The sequence below is a fragment of the Manis pentadactyla genome, chromosome 15 (assembly GCF_030020395.1).
Source record: "Manis pentadactyla isolate mManPen7 chromosome 15, mManPen7.hap1, whole genome shotgun sequence".
Classification (NCBI taxonomy): domain Eukaryota; kingdom Metazoa; phylum Chordata; class Mammalia; order Pholidota; family Manidae; genus Manis; species Manis pentadactyla.
Window position 1 is genome coordinate 57,284,373 of NC_080033.1, and position 21,115 is coordinate 57,305,487.

The 21,115-nt window shown below is 42.6% G+C and overlaps 1 protein-coding gene and 1 long non-coding RNA gene across 2 annotated transcripts in view; one reads left to right on the top strand and one right to left on the bottom strand.

Moving 5' to 3' along the window:
* Positions 1-7,053: 7,053 nt before the first annotated feature.
* Positions 7,054-14,801, bottom strand: PSMD7 (proteasome 26S subunit, non-ATPase 7). The gene is made up of 7 exons (XM_036897960.2): positions 14,647-14,801; positions 12,987-13,078; positions 12,068-12,160; positions 11,237-11,334; positions 10,604-10,684; positions 8,745-8,836; positions 7,054-8,044 (listed from the first exon to the last, which is right to left on the bottom strand). Exons 1-7 carry the CDS (start codon positions 14,718-14,720, stop codon positions 7,606-7,608), a joined length of 969 nt encoding a protein of 322 aa, XP_036753855.1. The 5' UTR covers positions 14,721-14,801; the 3' UTR covers positions 7,054-7,605.
* A 10-nt stretch (positions 14,802-14,811) lies between these two features.
* The window catches only part of LOC118918771 (uncharacterized), an 85,302-nt gene continuing 78,998 nt past the window's right edge, over positions 14,812-21,115 (top strand). Inside the window, exon 1 of the long non-coding RNA XR_005027251.2 lies at positions 14,812-14,938. This is a non-coding gene — a long non-coding RNA (uncharacterized LOC118918771). The remainder of the gene's footprint in view (positions 14,939-21,115) is intronic.

Below are 21,115 nucleotides of genomic sequence, written 5' to 3' on the forward strand. Positions count from 1 at the left end.
AAAATGGTGGAGTCGCGTTGGAGCAGGAGCTGCTGGGAGGCTATTTATCTCCGTAAGGGGCCTCCCTGCTCCCTGCAGCCCAGGGGTTAGGGTGCCCAGAGATCCCGGATTCCCTACCTCTGGATTAAGTGGCCCGCCCTGCCCCTTTAAGACTTCCAAAAAGCATCCGCCAAAACAAAACAACGACCACAAAAAAAACAAGAAAAAAAATTTTTTTAATTAAAAAAAAAAAAAAAAAAATTTTTACTTAAAAAAAAAAAGGTGGTCGTTCGTTTTTCTTTATTCTCCGGTGCCAGCCTCAGGCCTCTGCTCACCGGTCTTTCTGCCCTGTTTCCCTAATATTGGGGTCCCTGTCCCTTTAAGACTTCCAAAAAGCGCTCGCCAAAACAAAGCAGCAAAAAAGCAAAAAAAAAAAAAAATGGTCGCGCGCTTTTCCTATGTCCTCTGTCGCCCAGCCTCCAGTGCCTGCTCACTGTTCTTGCTGCCCTGTTTTCCCAGTATCGAGGGCCCTGCACTCTGGCCCGGATGGCTGGGGCTGGGTGTTCGGCAGCCCTGGGCTCCGTCTCCCTCCCGCTCTGCCTGCTCTTTTCCCGCCGGGAGCTGGGGGGAGGGGCGCTCGGCTCCCGCGGGGCCGGGGCTTGTATCTTACCCCCTTCGCGAGGCGCTGGGTTCTCTCAGGTGTGGATGTGGTCTGGATATTGTCCTGTGTCCTCTGGTCTTTATTCTAGGAAGGGTTGTCTTTGTTATATTTTCATAGATATATGCTGTTTTGGGAGGAGATTTCCACTGCTCTACTCACGCCGCCATCTTCCGCCTCCTCCGTCAATAATGTGGTTTTAACAGCTCAATTTTATGATAATTTGTTATGCAGCAATTGATAACTAATACACCATCCCAGGCCAGGTTACGTGTCCTTGGATTACCATCTCTTCCGTGTCCCACGTCCTGAATGTGGCCATGATTTTTGATAAATGAAAGAGCCGAAGCATGGAGATTATCTGTAGAGCCAAAAGATCATCCTAACCAGAAATACAGACAGAAAGGTACCAGTATCACTCTTCTTCCTTTACTTGGGGAAAGAAAATACGGGGAAGTGGGAGTAATTTCAGTCCCTGCCCCCAGCCCATGGCCTGACATCATTTTCCAGGCAGCACTGATGGTCTTGGAGGCCTTGGGTCTGGCCCAGCCCGTGACTGTGGCGCTCTGTCTTGGCATGTCATTACTGCTTATCTGGGCCTCCAGCCAAACCCGGTTGGCGAGAGTCATGTCCAATCTCCCAGGGGCGATTCTGGGTCCATTTCCAGTGTAATCACAGGGTGAGTGGCAGGGCAGGTGGCGCCACTGAGGCAGTAAGCCAGCCTGAAGGAGGGCACCTGCAGCTCCTGGACTCCCGCTGAGCGTGGCTCCCAGCCGTGGCTCCTGCCCCAGGAGCAGCCTCCCTCATGAGCATCTGGGCCCTGGTGGGCTTGGGGTATGGAAACTCATTCCTTCCAGGATGGAATTCATCTCCACCCTTGAACTTTAGGGTTTTATAGTCATGGATGTTTGTCAGCTCCTTGTAATTTGTTCACATTTGTTAAAATATGGGCTGTATGGGGTAGGGAGAAGTAGCTCATGCATTGAACTTTGACTCTAATCCTGTCGCTGCTCTCCCAACACCCTTGGACCATCAGCTGTCTGCCATGGGGTGTGGGAAGCCCCTGGATATGTATATTTTATGGCTTTATGAGATAAATTGACATACAACATTGTGCAAATTTAAGGTGTACAAAGTGATGATTCTATAGATAAAATATTGCAAAACCACTACCCCAATAAAGTGAATTAACACATCCCTCGCCTCACATAATTGCCATTTTGTTGTTGAGAATGTTTAAGGCTGTGTTATGGTGAGAACATTTAAGATTTACTCTCCTAGCAACTTTCAAGTATACAATACGGTATTAACTGTGGTCACCGTGTGGTACCCTGGATAAACATGGCAGAGAAGAGTGTGGGAAAGTGGGATGAGGGAGAAAGAGTCTGCTTTTGATAGGATTTTAGGAAAAGCATCTTAAAAGAGGTGTTTCAGCCTGCACACCTGATAGATGAGAAGGAACTAGTCAAGCAAAGAGCCACAGGTAGGGTTGGGCCCATCAGGCACAGTGGCCTATGTGGGAAAGAGACTGGCATGTTCCAGGAACAGGTAGAAGGCTGGTGTGGCTGAGCAACAGGGAGCATGAAGGGTGCAAATGAGACTGACATCAACATGTCCGCCCTCTATTGCCAAGGTGGGGAAGAGAGGCAGGAGGCGCTTTGCACTGCCCGCACCTGCCCACATCTCTTCTTCCTCTGTGGCTCTTCCTAAAGGCAAAATGGACAGGAAATTGAGGTATATCAGAAACGAGGACTATGAAATGAGATTTGGGAAACAAATGTATTGTCTCTGCCACAAACAACTGAAAGCTATGAACTGAATGGGGATAGGTCTTTAAATACGGTTTTGAATACAAAAGGGAAAGGAGATGGAAAGGGGAATATATATGTAAATTAAGGTGCATGCACTTAGCAAATTACACTGCATATATCCATTCGTATATAAGGCCATTTATTAAACATATTTAAGTGTCTGTCCATCAGTTGTGTATGTGTGTGTGTGTGTGTGTTGGTGGGGAGTTAGAATGAGAGTGGAAATAAGGATAAAGGTAAAAGAATAAAAGTCAAACAAGAGCTAGACCTTAAAATGATGATGATAGTGAGTCTAACTGAGAAGTAAAATTGATGCAACTCTGTCCATCTGAGGTTTGTCCTCCTGCCAAGCTGACTCTGGTGTGAGGATAGAATATGGGGAGGGAAGGTGAGGACAGTAGACCATCCTAGCAACAGTACAGAAGAGAGGTGAATGTCTAAGGACAGTAGACAATCCTAGCAACAGTACAGAAGAGAGGTGAATGTCTGAACATGGGCGGGGGCTGTGGGAATGTGGAGGGCAGATGTTAGAGATGGGCCCCATGGTAGGACCAGCTGGTGGCTGAATGCGGAGGCTTAGGGTGGGCAGGGTGACCTACGCAGTATGACCCCTGAGTTCTGGGTGAGTGGGTGCCTTGCCAATAATAAGGAATAAAGAGGAGGAACACGTATTGAAATCAGAGGCATCAGATAGATGAGGATTTTAAAAAATATGTGACAGGCTAAGTAAGATGAAGCTCTAGAGGAAGCTGAGCAAAAGGGGCCCCCAAGTGTCTAAGAGAAGCAGGGAAGAGTGGATAAGAGCCTTCAGAGGTCAAGTTCAGTGAGGTCAGGGCTGAGAAGGGAGAGCAGGATGGGCCAAGTGGAAGCCATTATGTAAGAGCCCTTTAGTGAGGGCTGTCAGTGGAATAGGGGGACAGAAGCCAGATTGCTTAAGATTAGAGAAATGCCTGGAAAGTGAAGAGGAGAAAGCAGCAAACACGAACAGCTGTTTGCCAAAGTTAACTGGGAAAAGGACAGAGCAAAGGTCAGAGGAGAGGATGCAGAATGCAGGGTGCATGTGTGAGATGGGAGAGAATTGAATGTTTACATGCTGATGGGTAAGAGGGATAAAGCCAGGGTTGAAAATGAGGGAAGAAGGGATACTGGATGAACTAAGGATCTGAGTTGGTTATTTTTGGATAAAAGATTAGCCAAATTATGTTACTGGTGATCAGACTTGAGTTGTAGCATACAGATCAAGGTCGACAAGGATGCTAAGCTGCAGAGAGGGAGGACATTCTGTGGTGTGTAATAGACAAGTATGTATGAGAAGAGCTCTTGAGCTGGGACAGGACTTCTTCAGTATGATCTGAAAAGTGCTAACCATAAGGCAAAAAATTGCTAAGATTTGTCTACATCAAAATAAAGGTTCCCTAACTTGCATGTGTGCAGGAACCACATGGAGGGCATCTTGAAAAGCAAGTCGCAGAGATTCTAATGCAGTAGGTAAGGCAAACTGTATAAATTTACATTGAAATAAATTATATCTACAAAGGTAGTAAATACTCAGAATGCATCATATCCTAATTATTTTCCTGCTTTGTACTGGCATGTGTGTTCTTGAGGTTATTTTTGTCTATTGTGTCTGTGTTCAGACACTACTGTGAATGCTGTGCTACAGTGCGTCTCTTCTGATCCATGTTGATTTCTTGAAATTAGCCGTGGTGGAGTGTTTACAGCAGGGAACTTGGCAAAGGCTGCAAATCAGCACCCCTCCCCCGTTGCTTGAGAATTGGTTGTTGTGTTTACCAGCACACCACTGAATATGGTCTTTAAAGAAGTCAGGAGAGTATCAGCAGGGAGGGAAATCAAAGCATGACCCTGTGTATTCACTGCCTGAGCGGTAGGTGGGTGGAGTACAGCAAGGGTGGAGGTGGCATCTTGACCCTATACACGCTCCAGATTCCTTCAAAATCTTGCCCACGCGGTTGCAGCCCAAAACAAGTGATGGGGAAGGAAATCTGGGAAGGTTCCCAATTCTATACTGAGCTGGCAAATGTTTCTCTGGCGAAAAGGAACAAGAGATTAGTCAATGGTGCCCTCTAGTGTTGAAGAATAGATTGGCTCCAGAGAGGAACACGGAAAAAGATTTCTCTTAATTTAGGCTCTCTAAACATAGTTAACTTCCGTAGTTTCCTCTTCCTTTCTTTTCCTCTGCTGAGTTTCCCCACTTCTCTATCCCTGCTTTCTGAGTCATATTCTACTTACTCCCCCAACAAGAATAGCCATTAATTTCTTTGGAAAGATTCGAACTCTGTGTTGTTTCCAGGCAAACGTTGATAGTGCCAAGAGTTGAATGGCGTAAGAGAGACGCAAATCAGAACTTGCCTATATTACGTGTAATAATTTGGAATAAATTTATTTAGGAAAGCTGTAAACATCCTCTCCTGTGAGTCATATAAATTGTTTCTTTGCCTTTGTACCATGCCCCATGTCCTTCCTGTTTCTGGGATGGGGGCAGATGAAGTGGTTTCTTAGTGTGTTATAGTTTAACAAACAACCCTAATTCATTCCATTTTACTTCTGCTTTATAGTATTTTTGTGGAAGGAAAAACGTAGAAGAAAAGGGCTGTTCGTAACTTCCCAGTGAATGGGGTATTTCATTCTTTTGTGAAAGCCTGTGTTAAGTCTTAGATTTGAAGTCAAAGTAATTGCATGTGGTTGAGTTCTCTTAGCTCCGAGGTCCTCCAGAAATTGGAGTAAGATTCTGGGATTGCTAATTCTTGCTGGAAAGGTTTACTTTGCATCTAGCACATTGGAGAGCTTCTCAATAATATTACTTCTGTTTTGTCCCTGTAGTGATTGGTAGTCTGACTAAAACTAAAGAACTTTTAACTAATTAGCTGGCCCAGAGCTTTGGTTCATTCTAAGTTTCCTTCTTTAGGATAACTTAACCTGTAAATTCAGAGATATTTCAGATGTTAGTTATCAAACAAAACCAGTAGGGAATGAATATCATTGTCTCTGTAACGTGTGTAGTAGGAGCCACCTGAATCCTGTCACAGCCACTGTCAAGTGTCTGGAAATGGAAGTGAAGGTAATGTTACAAGCTGCGGGTACAAGATCTAGACTAGGGACCACACTTTTTCCAGGATACTTTTTCAGTGTTTTAAAAGCAACAAAAGTAGTTAAAAACCTCATTTTGAGACAGCCAGGCTATAAAAACACAAGGCTTTATTTTAGGTGTGGGCTATGGGTTTTGCGGTCAAGTCACCACTGTTTGTGTACACAGGACTTCCTCGGGAGCCTTACACAGCTCACCCTCTTACAGAGGGCAGCAGTTTTTAGAAAATGAGCCTCAGCGACTTTAAAGGCTAAAAACTGTTTTTGTTAGAAACAGGAGCTGAGGGTTCTATTATGAAGATAGAAGTCAGTTTTGCCCATTTGTGGGTCAAACTATTAAATATAACAAGGCCTGGGTATTTCCATGTTCTTAGATGTTCAGTGAACATTTTGATTTATCAAATAGTGACAAACTTAAAAGCCTGTGGCCTTGTGTTGTTTCATTAGACCGTGGAAAGCTTTTCAAGTCCAAATGGAGCTACTGACAGTGGCCCTGAGTCCTGTGTGGTCTCTGATTGTCCCCTGACCCTCACAGAAAGGACCCCCTCCTTGGGATTAGTCTCCTCACGGTCCCACCCTGCCCCAAGCCGTGGCATCCTGGCTCTTATCGGCCCTCTCCCTGGAGGTGAACTTTCCAGGGGCCTTTTTCCACATCAGTTTGTCTGAAATATGGTAACCAAATCTCAGGTTCTTCGACACCCCTGGGGTCTTAAATACATCTCAGGCTTTGAACTGTTATTTCAAATTTCTTTCTTTAAGATGCAACAGCCCTGACTTTGACTGCTGAAATGGACAAGTGAAACTTGGTACTCTGTACTTTTTCCTTTACCTTCTCTTTTTACCTCAATGACCTTGAAGTGACCCCTCATGTGGCATGCTTCAGTTGATAAAGGCTCAGTTGTACATACTGTCTACTCCCCAATTTCTACTAGTTAGCTCTTTGGCAAGTCTATGAAATAAATGTTAATGCTTCTGGTAACATTATAACATTATGAAATGGTTTCTGAGATCCAAGTGATTTTAGTGCTATTTTATAGTATTACTAAATGTGAACATTGACAATCCATAGGTGCATTTAAGAACTCCTAGGGAGGTTCTAACTGCTCAAGAAAGGAAATCAGTGTCTAAGTGACCAGTGTATGTTGAATGTTTAGTTATCTTATTTGTTGAGCCCTGAGTACTTGTCTTGGAGAACTTTGTTTCATCCTCAGTAACATCCCCACTAACCTTGCGGTCTGATTGCTGCCACTAGTAACTGAACGTGTCATGAGAAAGTACTCTAGGGACTTCACAGACAAGGAATCTGGGGCACAAACTAGGACCCAGGTCTCCTGGGCTCAGTGGAGGGATCTCATCACTGTTTTTAAAGGAAAGAGACTAGTCTCTCTTTCGTAAATGATTCCAAGTTTGAAATATTTAAGGCAATTTCAATAAAGACTTGGCTGCTTCTGAAAACAATGGATCACCACTCCCACAGTCAAAAACGACTAGAACACAGACTTAAAAACCAAGCCATTTAATTGTGTCTTCAAAGGTAAACAATATATGGAGCTCGATCCCCACCCCCAAGTGCCAGGGCTACAGGCCCACAGACCCAGGGTGCAGTGTCCGCAACAGTTCTGAAGGGTCAGAACTCCAGGTGTTCTGAGGCAGGGAGCACTTAAGGAATTCATGTATTCCATTTTGCAATTGTGCGAACTGCCAGAAACAGACCTCAGGAGTCTTTTAAGATGGAGACAATTCAACTGCCGGTTTTCTAGATAAAGGAATGAAGAGTACCGAAAATGTTACGTTTCCTTCTCTTCCCTTTTCTCACACCATCTGGAGCCTGCACTATCATATCCCCACTTTCGTAGCAGCCTGAGCTGCAGTTTAGGTACCAGATCAGCACCCCCCATCCTTACTTCCATATAATGCCACAGCAAGAGTGGCCTGAGGCAGACAGCTCTCAACACAGCTTTTGTAACAAGCACTTAAAGGGAAAAGAACCCTCTGGCGGCACACTGAGTTAATTCATAAGATTTTAATTTACAAATTAAGAAGCTACATGTTTTATTTTTTCTCCTTTTTCTCTTCTTTCTTTACATCACTCTTTTCCTTATCTTTCTCTTTGTCATCTTTTCTATCCTTTTTGCTCTCTTCTTTTTCCTGCCCTTCCTTCTTCTCTGCATCCCGGTTGGCGATCTTGTTGTTGATGAGGTTGTGCAGGGCAACCACGGAACGGATCAACGAGGCCAAATACACCACCACCATTTGGTCGTTGGTCTTCAGGTAAAAGGCTTTGACAAACTCCTGCAGGCTGACGTCCGGCAGCAGGTTGAAGACATCCTGCAGCTGGTAGATGATCTGGTGGTTGATGGGCAGCTTGCCCGTGGCCACTTTCTCCAGGTAGCCCCTGATATCCAGAAGCTTGGAGTTGAGTCCCTTTAAACCGTGGACCTGGTTTGTGATCCTCTGGGAGAGCGTGCCCACTGTAGTGTCCTTGATGTCTCTGTAATAAGCCGCAAGACCAAAGGGCAGGAGAGAGCATCAGGACACTGAACTACCAGGGTCTCACATTCTAAGGGAACACACCTAGCTTTGGGAGCGACAAGTTTTCTGAAGAAAAAAATGTTCTTCATTTTATAAAGATGAACTGCCTTAATGTTGCTTCCACTTGGAGGCATATTATATCTTTTTAATAACAGGGCACAAGAAGAGAGCTAAAATGAAACCTTTTTTGCTCTGGAAAAAAAAAGCTCTCTAATTCAATTTCCTTATTCCTAAAAAGTGTGGCATTTTCTTACCTGCCTCTATATGATGTAAGAAGCTTATATCAGAAGTAACTTTGTGAACTGGAAGGAATCCTATTGTTTGAGAAAAACTATGACTGTTTTAATAAGTCAGGGTATATAACTTTTTTAAAATAAAACCCTTCCTGAGATGTAGATTCTCTGCTGAAAACTAGCTACATTAATTGAAAAGGACACAGGAAGAGCACACACCCACATTTATTTCACACGTCTGTTCCTGTCAGTCAATATTAGTTTCCCAACGATGTGTACCCACAAAGCCATAAATCGTAGCTCACAGCACTTCAGCCACGATGCAGGCCTAGAAGCCAGTCCCTGCACTCTTCATATGGATCTTAGCCTTATACTGAACAGCCTCTTGGGCTGCTTATGATACTGATGTCTCATCCTAAGTCTCACCGTAATAAGTGTTCAACTCCAACTTCCTCAGCTTCCTCTGCTCCGATCTCACTGGTCACGTGCTCAAATGTTTTTGAGGTTGGCGTTCCATCCTGGGAAAGGAGGCTTACCTATAGTTATTTCCTTACAAACAAGCTAACTGGCAGGTTCTTTTTCACACCTTTAAGTCAGATTCTCTGCTTTAAGTCAGATCACTTCATGGGTGCATTACTGGGTTTTCCATGGCACGGTTAGGTAAGGTTTGCTTTGAAAGCTTAGCCTTCTAAGCTGAAATCAGCGGCCCTGCTCAATGACAAGGTCTGCTGGGTCACCATTAGCTAGTTTTTGAGGATATATGGATATTCCCTCAAGCCCACAGTGGGGATGGACACTTAGGGAAGTCTCAGGTTGCTTTTTAGGTATACAGCTCTTTCTAGAAAAGGCAGTACACAGAATACCTGTACTTAAGGCAAGCTCTTGTCAGAAAATGTTACTTTTAGCCATCTATTGTCCTTTGGATCCAATGATACCAGAACACCAAAACCAGTCAGAGTAGCTGGGCTTTCTGGTACCCTGTCTTAATCAAAGGGTCCACCTGGAGCTGTGGCTCACTGTACCCCGTAACTCCCTGATGGGACTCAGGAGAAACCCCTTTCCGATCTAGTGCCTGAAGAGACTGTACACCTCCTGTAAAGGCTCTAAAATGTCTGCAAGGTAGGATAACACAGCACTGAGGGCACAGATTCTACAGCCAGACTGCTGGTTTTAAAGCTTGGCTCTGCTATGTATGTGCTAAGAGAGCTGTGGGACCTTGGGACAGTCATGTAACTTACATTAAATGGTGTAAATATTGGCTGTTGTTATTTTATCCAGGACAGTGTGAATCCTGCAAATGCCAGTTTCCTCTTGCCTTTGTATGCTTGGATGGTCAGAACCTTTAACAATCTCGCAGGCTTCACGGCATGCCTTTTCAGGTACTAATTTTTCCTTGGCTTCATCTTATATGGCTCTTATGTCCCTCCTATCTACTGTTAAAAGTCTTGCTTCACTGGTGTGTGTGTGTGTGTGCATGCGAGTGTGTGTGTAAGCACCCTCAAATTCCTTTTTGAAAGAGGCAAGGTAAAATTAACTTAAAAACAACTGTGTGAGAGCAGGGATGAAAGCTGTATTGCAACAAGGCACTGAATCTGGATCTAAGTTCCCCAGCAGCAAGGCAAACAGCGACGGGACAGAGCTCAGTGCAAGGAACATATGCAGGGAGCTAACCTAGAGTCTCTCTCCCCAGATTTTAAACTGAATGTAAGGATAAATAATGACTAACCCCAAAGACAGACTTTATCCCTCACACTCTGACTTTGAAATGTAAGTCTAAGCTCATGTGCAAATATGTTATACTCACAACAAAATGTATCCATTTTTTCATATCAAAGCCCGTATTAGAATCCTAGTTGTTTCCCTGGAAATAGAGAAAAGCTACGTTCTGGCAGATCTTCATGTCTACACAGAGCACAAGCTGGCGAATCACACACTAGGTATTGGACGCTGTGAAGCTGAGTACTCAGGTGTCCAAACACACAGATGGGTCTTGCCACCTAGCTCCAGGCAGCTCTGACTTGCTCTATATTTGGATTATTAGATTAAGACTAATTATTAGATCAATACCAGGCTTACCAGGCTCTGCATTTACTTGGCTGAGAACATCTCTGGGCAATCATTTGACTACTTTGGGGCTTCAATTTCGTATGTAAAACGGGACTTTAGATTTCTGTGGTCCTATTTCTGAAATTTGATGATTCAAAACTCAAGGGGAAAAAAACCCAAAACTCAATCACCCAATTAAGTGTAAATCTGATCTCCTAAGCTCTAGCAAGATGACTTACATCATGAACTTCTTCCACTGAAATATATGCTTCTGTGGGCAGTCCCAGGTCCTTTGGCTTCACGTCAATAATGACCAGTACCTGGCAGAAAAATGCACCTTAGCAAACCACCTCATACTGAGAGCATAAAGAATAACTGCAGAATTGTTCTCATGATAGTTACTGAAGCTATTTCATTCATTTAACCAGACATGAACCAGAATTTTTTAGCAAAAACGAGTTACATTTCTTATCATTTCACTATTTGCTCTGCTCTTCACCCCCATCCCCTAACAAGCCAAGAGATAGTTCAGTGTGTTTATCAAGCATATGGAAATCAGAGTCAAGATAGCCAACGTTTTAATCCTGCCTCACCACCACCAAGACCTTCCTAAACATTCCGAATCGGTTTTCTCATTGTAAGGAGGTTAATAACCCCAGTTATTGAGAGGATTAAGGAAGATAGCATGTCTGGTACTTAGTAGGTGTTTACTGTTACTTGCTAAATATATTGGATTACTGTACACTAAACAAAACAGGACAAATTACCACAAGCAGCTTACAGAGAAAAAGCAGTGAAATCCTTCCTAGGAGACTCTTACTTGAATTTGCTGGCGAAGAACAGTATTCATTTTAAATACAGAGTGCACTCACTGAGTTAGGGCAGTATCTTTTCATGAGTTCATTGATGGCGATGTCATTCTTGTGTAGTTTAGGTCCTGTATGGTACCACCCAACTATTCTTTCTCTGGCTGGGAAGGAAAAAAAATTAGTGGGTATGAACTGTTATGGGAGGACTTATATAATTCCCTCAAAAAGGGTAAGAACTCCTGTGGTTGTGTTCTCCACCTTTTTCAAAATTTCAGTCATCTATTTTTTAAACCTTGACACATTTATGAAATCTAAAACTCAAGAACAGAATTATGAGAAAATAAACAGTGAGGGAAATCCAGAGATACCCATATCTCATTCTAGTTTAGGACAATAATCACACATGTAACTAGAAAACAGTTCCAAGGCAATATATAAACAAATAGTTCATGTTACATTGACGGAAACTGCGAGTGTTATGGGCATAAACATTTCTAAAGCAATAAGGTTACTGTAATGAAATAAAATGAAAATGATACATGGGACAGAGATACTTGTTTACGCTGGTGCTACTACAGCTGTAGGAAGCAGGTGGATTTTATTTGACAGTTCTTTGCTCTTTGGCTACAGAGAGCTTGCTTGCCCCCTAAGCCTAGGCGGTCTGGCAGGCCTTAAATTGCCACTCTAGTTTCTTATTTACTCATTCCACTACCACCACCAGCTTTACTGCAGTCTAGCTATGTGAAAGGGCCCTTGACATTAAACAAATAAAAGGGAATACTTAGAAAAAATACTAGGGGTGGGTGCCTATGCCATGTGCACATGTATACACACACACACACACACACACACAGATCAGTGCCATAGTGCCTTCTTAAAAAAATCACAACATACCATTGACCTTCTTAAACATTCCATACATGTTTTCCAAGTAATCATGGTCTAAAAACCAGACAGAATCATCTTTGTCATCTTCATCAAAAGGGACTAAAGAGAAAAAAATATATGCGATTTAATTTAGGGTGCTGTGGAAATCTACAGCACAGCTCACCACTAGAGACCCCCAGCCATCTCTTATCCATGTGTTTGGTTTCTCCAACACAGTATTATGTTTGAGTTGCTCTCATTAAAAACCAGATTTCATATAAAAATCCCAGATTTCTAGCTTCTCTTGAAAAGTCAGAAGACCTGGCAACAACTGGCTAGAGTCAGAGGTTGCTCCCTTTAAAAAGGACACATGGTCTTGTTTGCTAAAAGCCCCATCACTTCCTAGAATTTCCCACTTAGCAAATTACATCACTGCCTGGTTGTTCTAGTCCCTGGAGTTAGTGACCTCTCCTTCAGAGGTCATGCCAGCAATTATTTTGTTGTTGTTCTTTGTTATTACTTTAGTCATAAAATACATGGATACATTCTTGTAATGATTCCTGAAACAGAGTAAAAGGTAATGATCTCCATCTCTCCATGCTTAATAGTTTTGTGCAGGGGTTACAAACTACAACAGCTGCCTATTTTTATAAAGTTCCACTAGACTAGAGCCACCCTTTTGTCTACATGCCGTCTATAGGTGCTTTCCTACTACAACAGCAGAGCCAAGCAGCTGCAATGGAGACTGGAGGACCTGCGAATTTAAAGTGTTTACTATCCAATTCAGTGTGCAGCCTTTTGCCTCCCTTTTCTATACTTCAGCAATTTTGAAATAATCTCTGGGTAGTAGTGGAAAAAGAAAAGGAAACCACACAAGTTTCTTTTTTGAATTTTAAGTTAATTGACATTTAACCATGCTGAGAAACATGTAAAATTTGTCTTTTACCTGCAAAACTGTTGGATACATCTAGTACTTTCTTTTGCCATGACCCCAAAAGCACACCAACAACACGCTTCTGATTTCCAACCTTACCTATTCTGAACAAGAAAGCAGAAAGTCAGTCTGATAGGCACACACAGATGTGGACCCAACAAGTGGATACTTAATTACAATGGTGCAGATACAATTTAACTTACCTGGGAACTACTCCCACTAAACAAATGTAACTAGTCCTTAATATTACAGTGTAATAAATAAAATGGATAATTCATGAACTTTGTACACTGGCGGTTTTTACTTACCTGTTGACTGTAAATGAAAACTCCCCAGATCATAAACTTTTAAAGGTTATTTGATGTTTCACTGAATTTTTTTCCTTTGCAGCTTACCCTTCTTTGAACTTTCCCCATCTTCCCTATCCTCAAATCTTTATAGAAATAAAGATGTTAAAGTAGAACCATTTTTATGGTCCGGCTTGCCAACTGTTCTCTGAAAACATCTATTCTATGTTGGCAAGCCCCACTAGACATTGTAATTCTTTGTTCTGTCTAGGGGCTCAGAAGTGATCCTGACCCAGAAGCATGTGTGTGCCATTTATGGTCTCTCTGAATAGCTTAAGTAGGCAGAAGTCAGCTGGTGACTAATCACACTGAGAGGAGTGAATGAGTGAGATTGTACTTCAGAATTTCTATCCCCGTATCAAACCTCCTCAGTGATATTTGGTAAGTGTGTTTCACTTACATAATCTCATTTCATTGGTCTGCACACAGAATTCTCCTTTAACCACTAGCAAACGTGAGACACAGACACAAAAGAACTCCCATGTCAAAGGAAAGTAAAAAGAATAGAGCTGAAATGATGCCTGCCCCATTAGTACCTCTAGTGTCTCATTAGCTGAGGGTCCTGCAAAGCACCGGAACTGAACTGGAGGCCCTAAACCTCAAGAAGCCTGGAGCTTATTATTTTTACAATTGAATCAGGAGTTGTACGAATTAAGCTGCAGAAGAATAGGCACTTTGCAACTATGACTCTTCAGCAGATTCTCCCAAGGGGGTATTACATTTGCCACTTCGGAAAGTACCTTGAAAAACCGAACACGTGTAACAGGTCCAGCGGGATGAACAGCTCAGAAACAAGCAAGGGAAGGTGGAGGAAAACATCTTTGGGATGTTCTGTCTTACTCGTAATGCCAACACTTCTAAATGGCCTTTTTAAAAAGAAAAACTTAACACCTCATCTATGTTTTAAGCGATCGTCAAAACAGATTCTCACTTAGAAACTTTCACAAGTTAATACGACAGCTCTCCCAGGAGCTGAGACCAGAGTTTCGGTGACAGCCTTCGGAGGCACAGAGGCGCGAATGTGAAGGGCTTTCCTACGGGACACCGGGTCCTTCTGGTGAAAGGGCGACGCGGTGACAGACGGGCACGAGGCCTGGGGCTTGCCCCGCGTACTCGGCGAACGGACGTGAGCAACAGGAGCAGGCAGTCCAGGCCCCGGAGCGCCGCTGGGGCGGGCGCGCTGCGGGCTGACTTGGGCCTTGCTAGCCGAGGCGGGTCGGGCTGGCCCCCAACCCATCGGCGTCCCCGCGCTCACCGCGCCGTCACCAGCGTGCCCGTGACTCAGCAGCGGCGGCCCCGCCGGCCGCCCCGCGCCGCCCGCTCACCGGTTGAAATGATCCACCACACTGAGCAGCACCAGGGGGTGGACTACCACCTTCTGCACCGCCAGCTCCGGCATCGCGACACACCGCGCCCTCCAGGCCCCGCTCCCTGCGACCCACAAGCACCGGCAGCCACAGCGGCGCTAACACTCGCCGATGCTCCAGGCCCAGCTCCTCCTCTTCCGGCTCGGCTGCCGGCGCGCGGCCCCCTTCTTCCGCTCCCAGAGTGCCGCGCGCGCCGTGCCCAGACTGTCGCGCCTGTCACCATCTTGAGGAGGGGAGAGACCGGAGACAGGTGGGGCCTGCGTTGGGTGATTGGCTGCGAGTTTCCCTGGTCTCCGGAGCGAAAGGTGCCCTGGAGGCCGATAGAGGCTGACCTCCTAGGGTTGGTCTTGCACCGCCACCCGCAGTGGTTTTCGCTTTAGTTCTTTCCCAGGTCACTCCCCTTCTCCCTACCTGAAGACGGTAGAAAAAAACACTAAGAAAAAAGTATAAATAGTGATAAATCATTTTCCACCACTTAGAAGATGTTCACCTTTGTTTCAAGTCAGAAGCCTCCAGAATTTCTTAGAGAAACGAACTTTAAGCCTCTAGCATTAGGGCACGCCCTTAAAGTAGATTTGTTTTTACTCATTTATTTTTATTTTTATTATTTTATTTTGGTATCATTAATGTACAATTACATGAGCAAAATTATAGTTACTAGACTCCCCCATCATCAAGTCCTCGTCACATACCCCATTACAGTCACTGTCCATCAGCGTGGTAGGATGCTATAGAACCACTTGTCTTCTCTGTGTTGTACAATCCTCCCCGTGCCCCCCCCCCCACATTATACATGCTAATCATAATGCCCCTTTTCCACCCTTGTCCCTCCCTTCCCACCCATCCTCCCCAGTCCCTTTCCCTTTGGTAACTGTAGTCCATTCTTGGGTTCTGTGAGTCTGCTGCTGTTTTGTTCCTTCAGTTTTTTTCTTTGTCATTATACTCCACACATGAGTGAAATCATCTGATACTTGTCTTTTTCCGCCTGGCTTATTTCACTGAGCATAATACCCTCTAGCTCCATCCATGTTGTTGCAAATGGTAGGATTTGTTTTCTCTTTTGGCTGAATAATATTGTTGTGTATATGTACCACATCTTCTTTATCCAATCATCTACTGATGGACACTTAGGTTGCTTCCATTTCTTGGCTATTGTAAATAGTGCTGTGATAAACATAGGGCTGCATATGTCTTTTTCAAACTGGACTCCTGCATTCTTAGGGTAAATTCCTAGGAGTGGAATTTCTGGGTCAAATTATATTCTATTTTGAGCTTTTTGAGGAACCTCCATACTGCTTTCCATAATGGTTGAACTAGTTTACATTCCCACCAGTGGTGTAGGAGGGTTCCCCTTTCTCCACATCCTCGCCAGCACTTGTTGTTGTTTGTCTTTTGGATGGTAGCCATCTGAGCTGGTGTGAGGTGATATCTCATTGTGGCTTTAATTTGCATTTCCCTGATGATTAGTGATGTGGAGCATCTTTTCATGTGTCTGTTGGCCATCTGAATTTCTTCTTTGGAGAACTGTCTCTTCATATCCTGTGCTCATTTGTTAATCTGATTTTTCCTTTTTGGGTGTTCAGGCTTGTAAATTCGTTATAGATTTTGGATGTTAACCCCTTGTTGGATATGTCATTTACAAATATATTCTCCCATACTATAGGATGCGTTTTTGTTCTGTTGATGGTGTCCTTTGCCGTACAGAAACTTTTTAGTTTGATGTAGTCCCATGAGTTCATTTTTGCTTTTGTTTCCCTGCCCAAGGAGATGCATTCAGGAAGAAGTTGCTCATGCTTATACTCAGGAGATGTTTGCCTATGTTGTCTTTGAAGAGTTTTATGGTTTCATGACTTACATTCAAGTCTTTAATCCATTTTGAGTTTACTTTTGTGTATGGGGTTAGACAATAATCCAGTTTCATTCTCTTGCATGTAGCTGTCCAGTTTTGCCAACACCAGCTGTTGAGGAGGCTGTCATTTCCCCATTGTATGTCCATGGCTCCTTTATCATATATTAATTGACCATATATGGTTGGGTTTATATCAGGGGTTTCTAGTCTGTTCCATTGGTCTATGGGTCTGTTCTTGTGCCAGTACCAAATTGTCTTGATTACTGTGTCTTGGTAGTAGAGCTTGAAGTTGGGGAGTGTAATTCCCCCTGCTTTATTCTTTCCTCTCAGGATTGCTTTGGCTATTCGGGGTCTTTTGTGGTTCCATATGAATTTTAGGATGATTTTCTCTAGTTCGTTGAAGAATGCTGTTGGTATTTTGATAGGAATTGCATTGAACCTATAGATTGCTTTAGGCAGGATGGCCATTTTGACAATATTAAGTCTTCCTATCCATGAGCATGGGATATGTTTCCATTTATTGGTATCTTCTTTAATTTCTCTCATGAGTGTCTTGTAGTTTTTAGAGTATAGGTCTTTCACTTCCTTGGTTAGGTTTATTCCTAGGTATTTTATTCTTTTTGATGCAATTGTGAATGGAATTGTTAGCCTGATTTCTCTCTCTGCTAGTTCATTGTTAGTGTATAGGAATGCCACAGATTTCTGTGTATTAATTTTGCAACCTGCAACTTTGCTGAATTCAGATATTAGATCTAGTAGTTTTGGAGTGGATTCTTTAGGGTTGTTTATGTACAATATCATGTCATCTGCAAACAGGGACAGTTTAACTTCTTCCTTGTCAATCTGGATGCCTTTTATTTCTTTGTGTTGTCTGATTGCTCTAGTTCATTGAAGGGCAGTCCAGTACTATGTTCACTGAAGGGCAATCTAGGACCTCCAGTGCTATGTTAAATAGATGTGGGGAAAGTGGCATCCTTGTCTTGTTCCCTATCTTAAAGGAAAAGCTTTCAGCTTCTTGTTGTTAAATATAATGTTGGCTGTGTGTTTGTCATATATGGCCTTTATTATGTTGAGGAACTTGCCCTCTATACCCATTTTGTTGAGTGTTTTTATCACGAATGGATGTTGAATTTTGTCAAATGCTTTTTCAGCATCTATAGAGATGATCATGTGGTTTTTGTCCTTTTTTTTGTTGATGTGGTGTATGATGTTGATGGATTTTCGAATGTTGTATCATCCTTGCATCCCTGGGATGAATCCCACTTGGTCATGATGGATGATCTTTTTGATGTATTTTTCAATTCAGTTTGCTAATATTTTGTTGAGTATTTTTGCATCTATGTTCATCAGGGATACTGGTGTGTAATTTTCTTTTTTTGTGGTATCTTTGCCTGGTTTTGGTATTAGAGTGATGCTGGCTTCATAGAATGAATTTGGAAATATTTCCCCCTCTTCTATTTTTTGGTAAACTTTAAGACGAATGAGTATTAGGTCTTCACTAAATGTTTGATAAAATTCAATGGTGAAGCCATCTGCTCCAGGAATTTTGTTCTTTGGTAGTTTTTTGGTTACCAGTTTGATTTCGTTGCTGGTAATTGGTCTGTGCAGATTTTCTGTTTCTTCCTGGGTCAGCCTTGGAAGGTTGTATTTTTCTAGAAAGTTGTCCATTTCTTATAGGTTATCCAGTTTGTTAGCACATAATTTTTCATAGTATTCTCTAATAATTCTTTGTATTTCTGTGGTGTTCTTAGTGATTTTTCCTTTCTCATTTCTGATTCTATTAATGTAGAGTCTCTTTTTTTTCTTGAGACTTTTGAGTAGGGGTTTATCTATTTTGTTTATTTTCTCGAAGAACCAGCTCTTGCTGTCACTGATTCTTTCTATTATTTTATTCTTCTCAATTTTATTTATTTCTGCTCTAATCTTTATTATGTCCCTCCTTCTACTGACTTTGGGCCTCATTTGTTCTTCTTTTTCTAGTTTCATTAATTGTGAATTTAGACTGCTTATATGGGATTGTTCTTCTTTCCTGAGGTTGGCCTGTATTGCAATATACTTTCTTCTTAGCATGGCCTTGGCTGCATCCTACAGATTTTGCATGTTGAATTATTGTCATTTGTCTCCATATATTGCTTGATCTCTGTTTTTATTTGGTCATTGATCCATTGGTTATTTAGGAGCATGTTGTGAAGCCTCCATGTGTTTGTGGGGTTTTTAATTTTCTTTGTGTAATTTATTTCTAGTTTCATACCTTTGTAATCTGAGAAACTGGTTGGTACAATTTCAATCTTTTTGAATTTTACTGAGGCTCTTTTTGTGGCCTAGTGTATGATCTATTCTTGCAAATGTTCAATGTGCACTTGAGAAGAATGCTGCTTTTGGGTGTAGACTTCTGTAGATGTCTGTTAGGTACATCTGTTCTAATGTGTTGTTCAGTGCCTCTGTCTCCTTATTTATTTTCTGTCTGGTTGATCTGTCCTTCAGAGTGAGTGGAGTGTTGAAGTCTCCTAGAGTGAATAAATTGCCTTCTATTTCCCCTTTTAATTCTGTTAGTATTTGTTTCACATATGTAGGTGCTCCTGTGCTGGGAGCATAGATATTTATAATGGTTATATATTCTTGTTGGATTGACCCCTTTATCATTATGTAATGTCCTTCTTTGTCTCTTGTGACTTTCTTTTTTTTTGAAGTCTATTTTGTCTGATACAAGTACTGCAACTCCTGTTTTTTTCTCTCTATTAGTTGCATGAAATATCTTTTTCCATCCCTTCCCTTTTAGTCTTTGTATGTCTTTGGATTTAAAGTGAGTCTCTTGTAGGCAGCATATAGATGGGTCTTGTTTTTTTTATCCATTCAGTGACTCTATGTCTTTTGATTGGTGCATTCAGACTATTTACATTTAGGGTGATTATCAATCGGTATATACTTATTGCCATTGCAGACTTTAGATTTGTGGTTTCCAAAGGTTCAAGGTTAACTTCCTTACTATCTAAGAGTCTAACTTAACTCACTTAGAATGCTATTACAAACAGAATCTAAAGGTTCTTTTCTTTTCCTCCTCCTTTTTCTTCCTCCTCCATTCTTTATATATTAGGTATCATATTCTGTACTCTTTGTCTATCCCTTGATTGACTTTGGGGATAGTTAAATTAATTTTGCATTTGCTTAGTAATTAGCTGTTCTACTTTCTTTACTGTGATTTTATTGCCTCTGGTGAGAGCTGTTAAACCTTAGGAACTCTTTCATTATAGCAGTCCCTCCAAAATAGACTGTGGAGACAGTTTGTGGGAGGTAAATTCTCTCAGTTTTTGCTTATCTGGAAATTGTTTAATTCGTCCTTCAAATGTAAATGATAATCTTGCCGTATAAAGGAATCTTGGTTCCAGGCCCTTCTGCTTCATTGCATTAAATACATCATGCCACTCCCTTCTGGCCTGTAAGGTTTCTGCTGAGAAGTCTGATGTTAGCCTGATGGGCTTTCCTTTGTACGTGATCTTACTTCTCTCTCTAGTGTCTTTTAATAGTCTGTCCTTATCCTTGTTGTCATTTTAATTACTATATGTCTTGGTGTTTTCCTTGGGTCCCTTGTGTTGGGAGATCTGTGGATCTCTCTCTCTTCTTCTGATATCCCTATAATGCAAATATTGTTCCATTTGAATTGGTCACACAGTTCTCTCAATATTCTTTCATTATTAGAGATCCTTTTTTCTTTCTGTGCCTCAGCTTCTTTGTATTACTCTTCTCTAGTTTCTATTTCATTTATCGTCGCCTCCACCATATCCAATCTGCTTTTAATTCCCTCCATTGTGCTCTTCAACGATTGGATCTCTGACTGGAATTCATTCCTGAGTTCTTGAATGTCTTTCCGTACCCCATTAGCATGTTAATGATTTTTAATTTGAACTCCCTTTCAGGAAGAGTCATGAGGTCTATGTCATCTTTCTCAGGAGTTATATTAATTTTACTCTGAACCAGGTTCCTTTGGCATTTCATATTTGTATATGGCGCCCTCTAGTGTCCAGAAGCTCTACTCTCTGGAGCTGCTCAGCCCCTGGAGCAATGTCAGGGGTCACAGGGGAGTGGTATTGGTGGGGGGAGGAAAGAGCTGTTTCCTGTTTCCTGGCCGCTATGCTTGTCTCCATTGCCTGAACCAGTGGACTAAGCATACAGGCAGAAGCCTCTATGCCTTGCGTTTGCAGTTTCTGTAGACACATCTTCCCTCTGGCTGGCCTAATGCCAGGGTAGGGTTTGCTGGTTTGCGAGCCAGGTGGGGCTGGCTGGAAGAAAGGTGCAGTAGGGTGCCTATCATGGAGAGGTTCCCTGGAGCTGTGTAGCCAGCCAGGCAGCTGGAGCACCTGGAAATTGTGAAAGCTCCCAACCTGCTGGGCAGAGTGCACCTGGACAATTTTGTCTACCTGTCCTTTCTCCTGAGCAGTAAGCTCTGTGCAATCCTTGCCCCTTTAGCAGCCCTCCTGCTAAGGGCTTTCTTGTTAGGAAGTCTCTCAGACCACCTGCCCTTCCTTTGTCCCAGAGCAGCCAGATATGGGTCCCTGCTTTCCACAAGTGTCCAGAATCTCA

What these genes read in the sequence shown, in the direction of transcription:
- PSMD7 (XM_036897960.2), bottom strand. Translation starts at nt 14,720, where the DNA reads ATGCCGGAGCTGGCGGTGCAGAAGGTGGTAGTCCACCCCCTGGTGCTG. An exon ending in CAGTGGAAGAAGTTCATGAT is followed by an intron (nt 8,837 to 10,603) that starts GTAAGTCATCTT and finishes CTCCTTTCCCAG; the next exon opens with GATGGAACGCCAACCTCAAA. An exon ending in GGAGTTGAACACTTATTACG is followed by an intron (nt 8,045 to 8,744) that starts GTGAGACTTAGG and finishes GGCTTATTACAG; the next exon opens with AGACATCAAGGACACTACAG.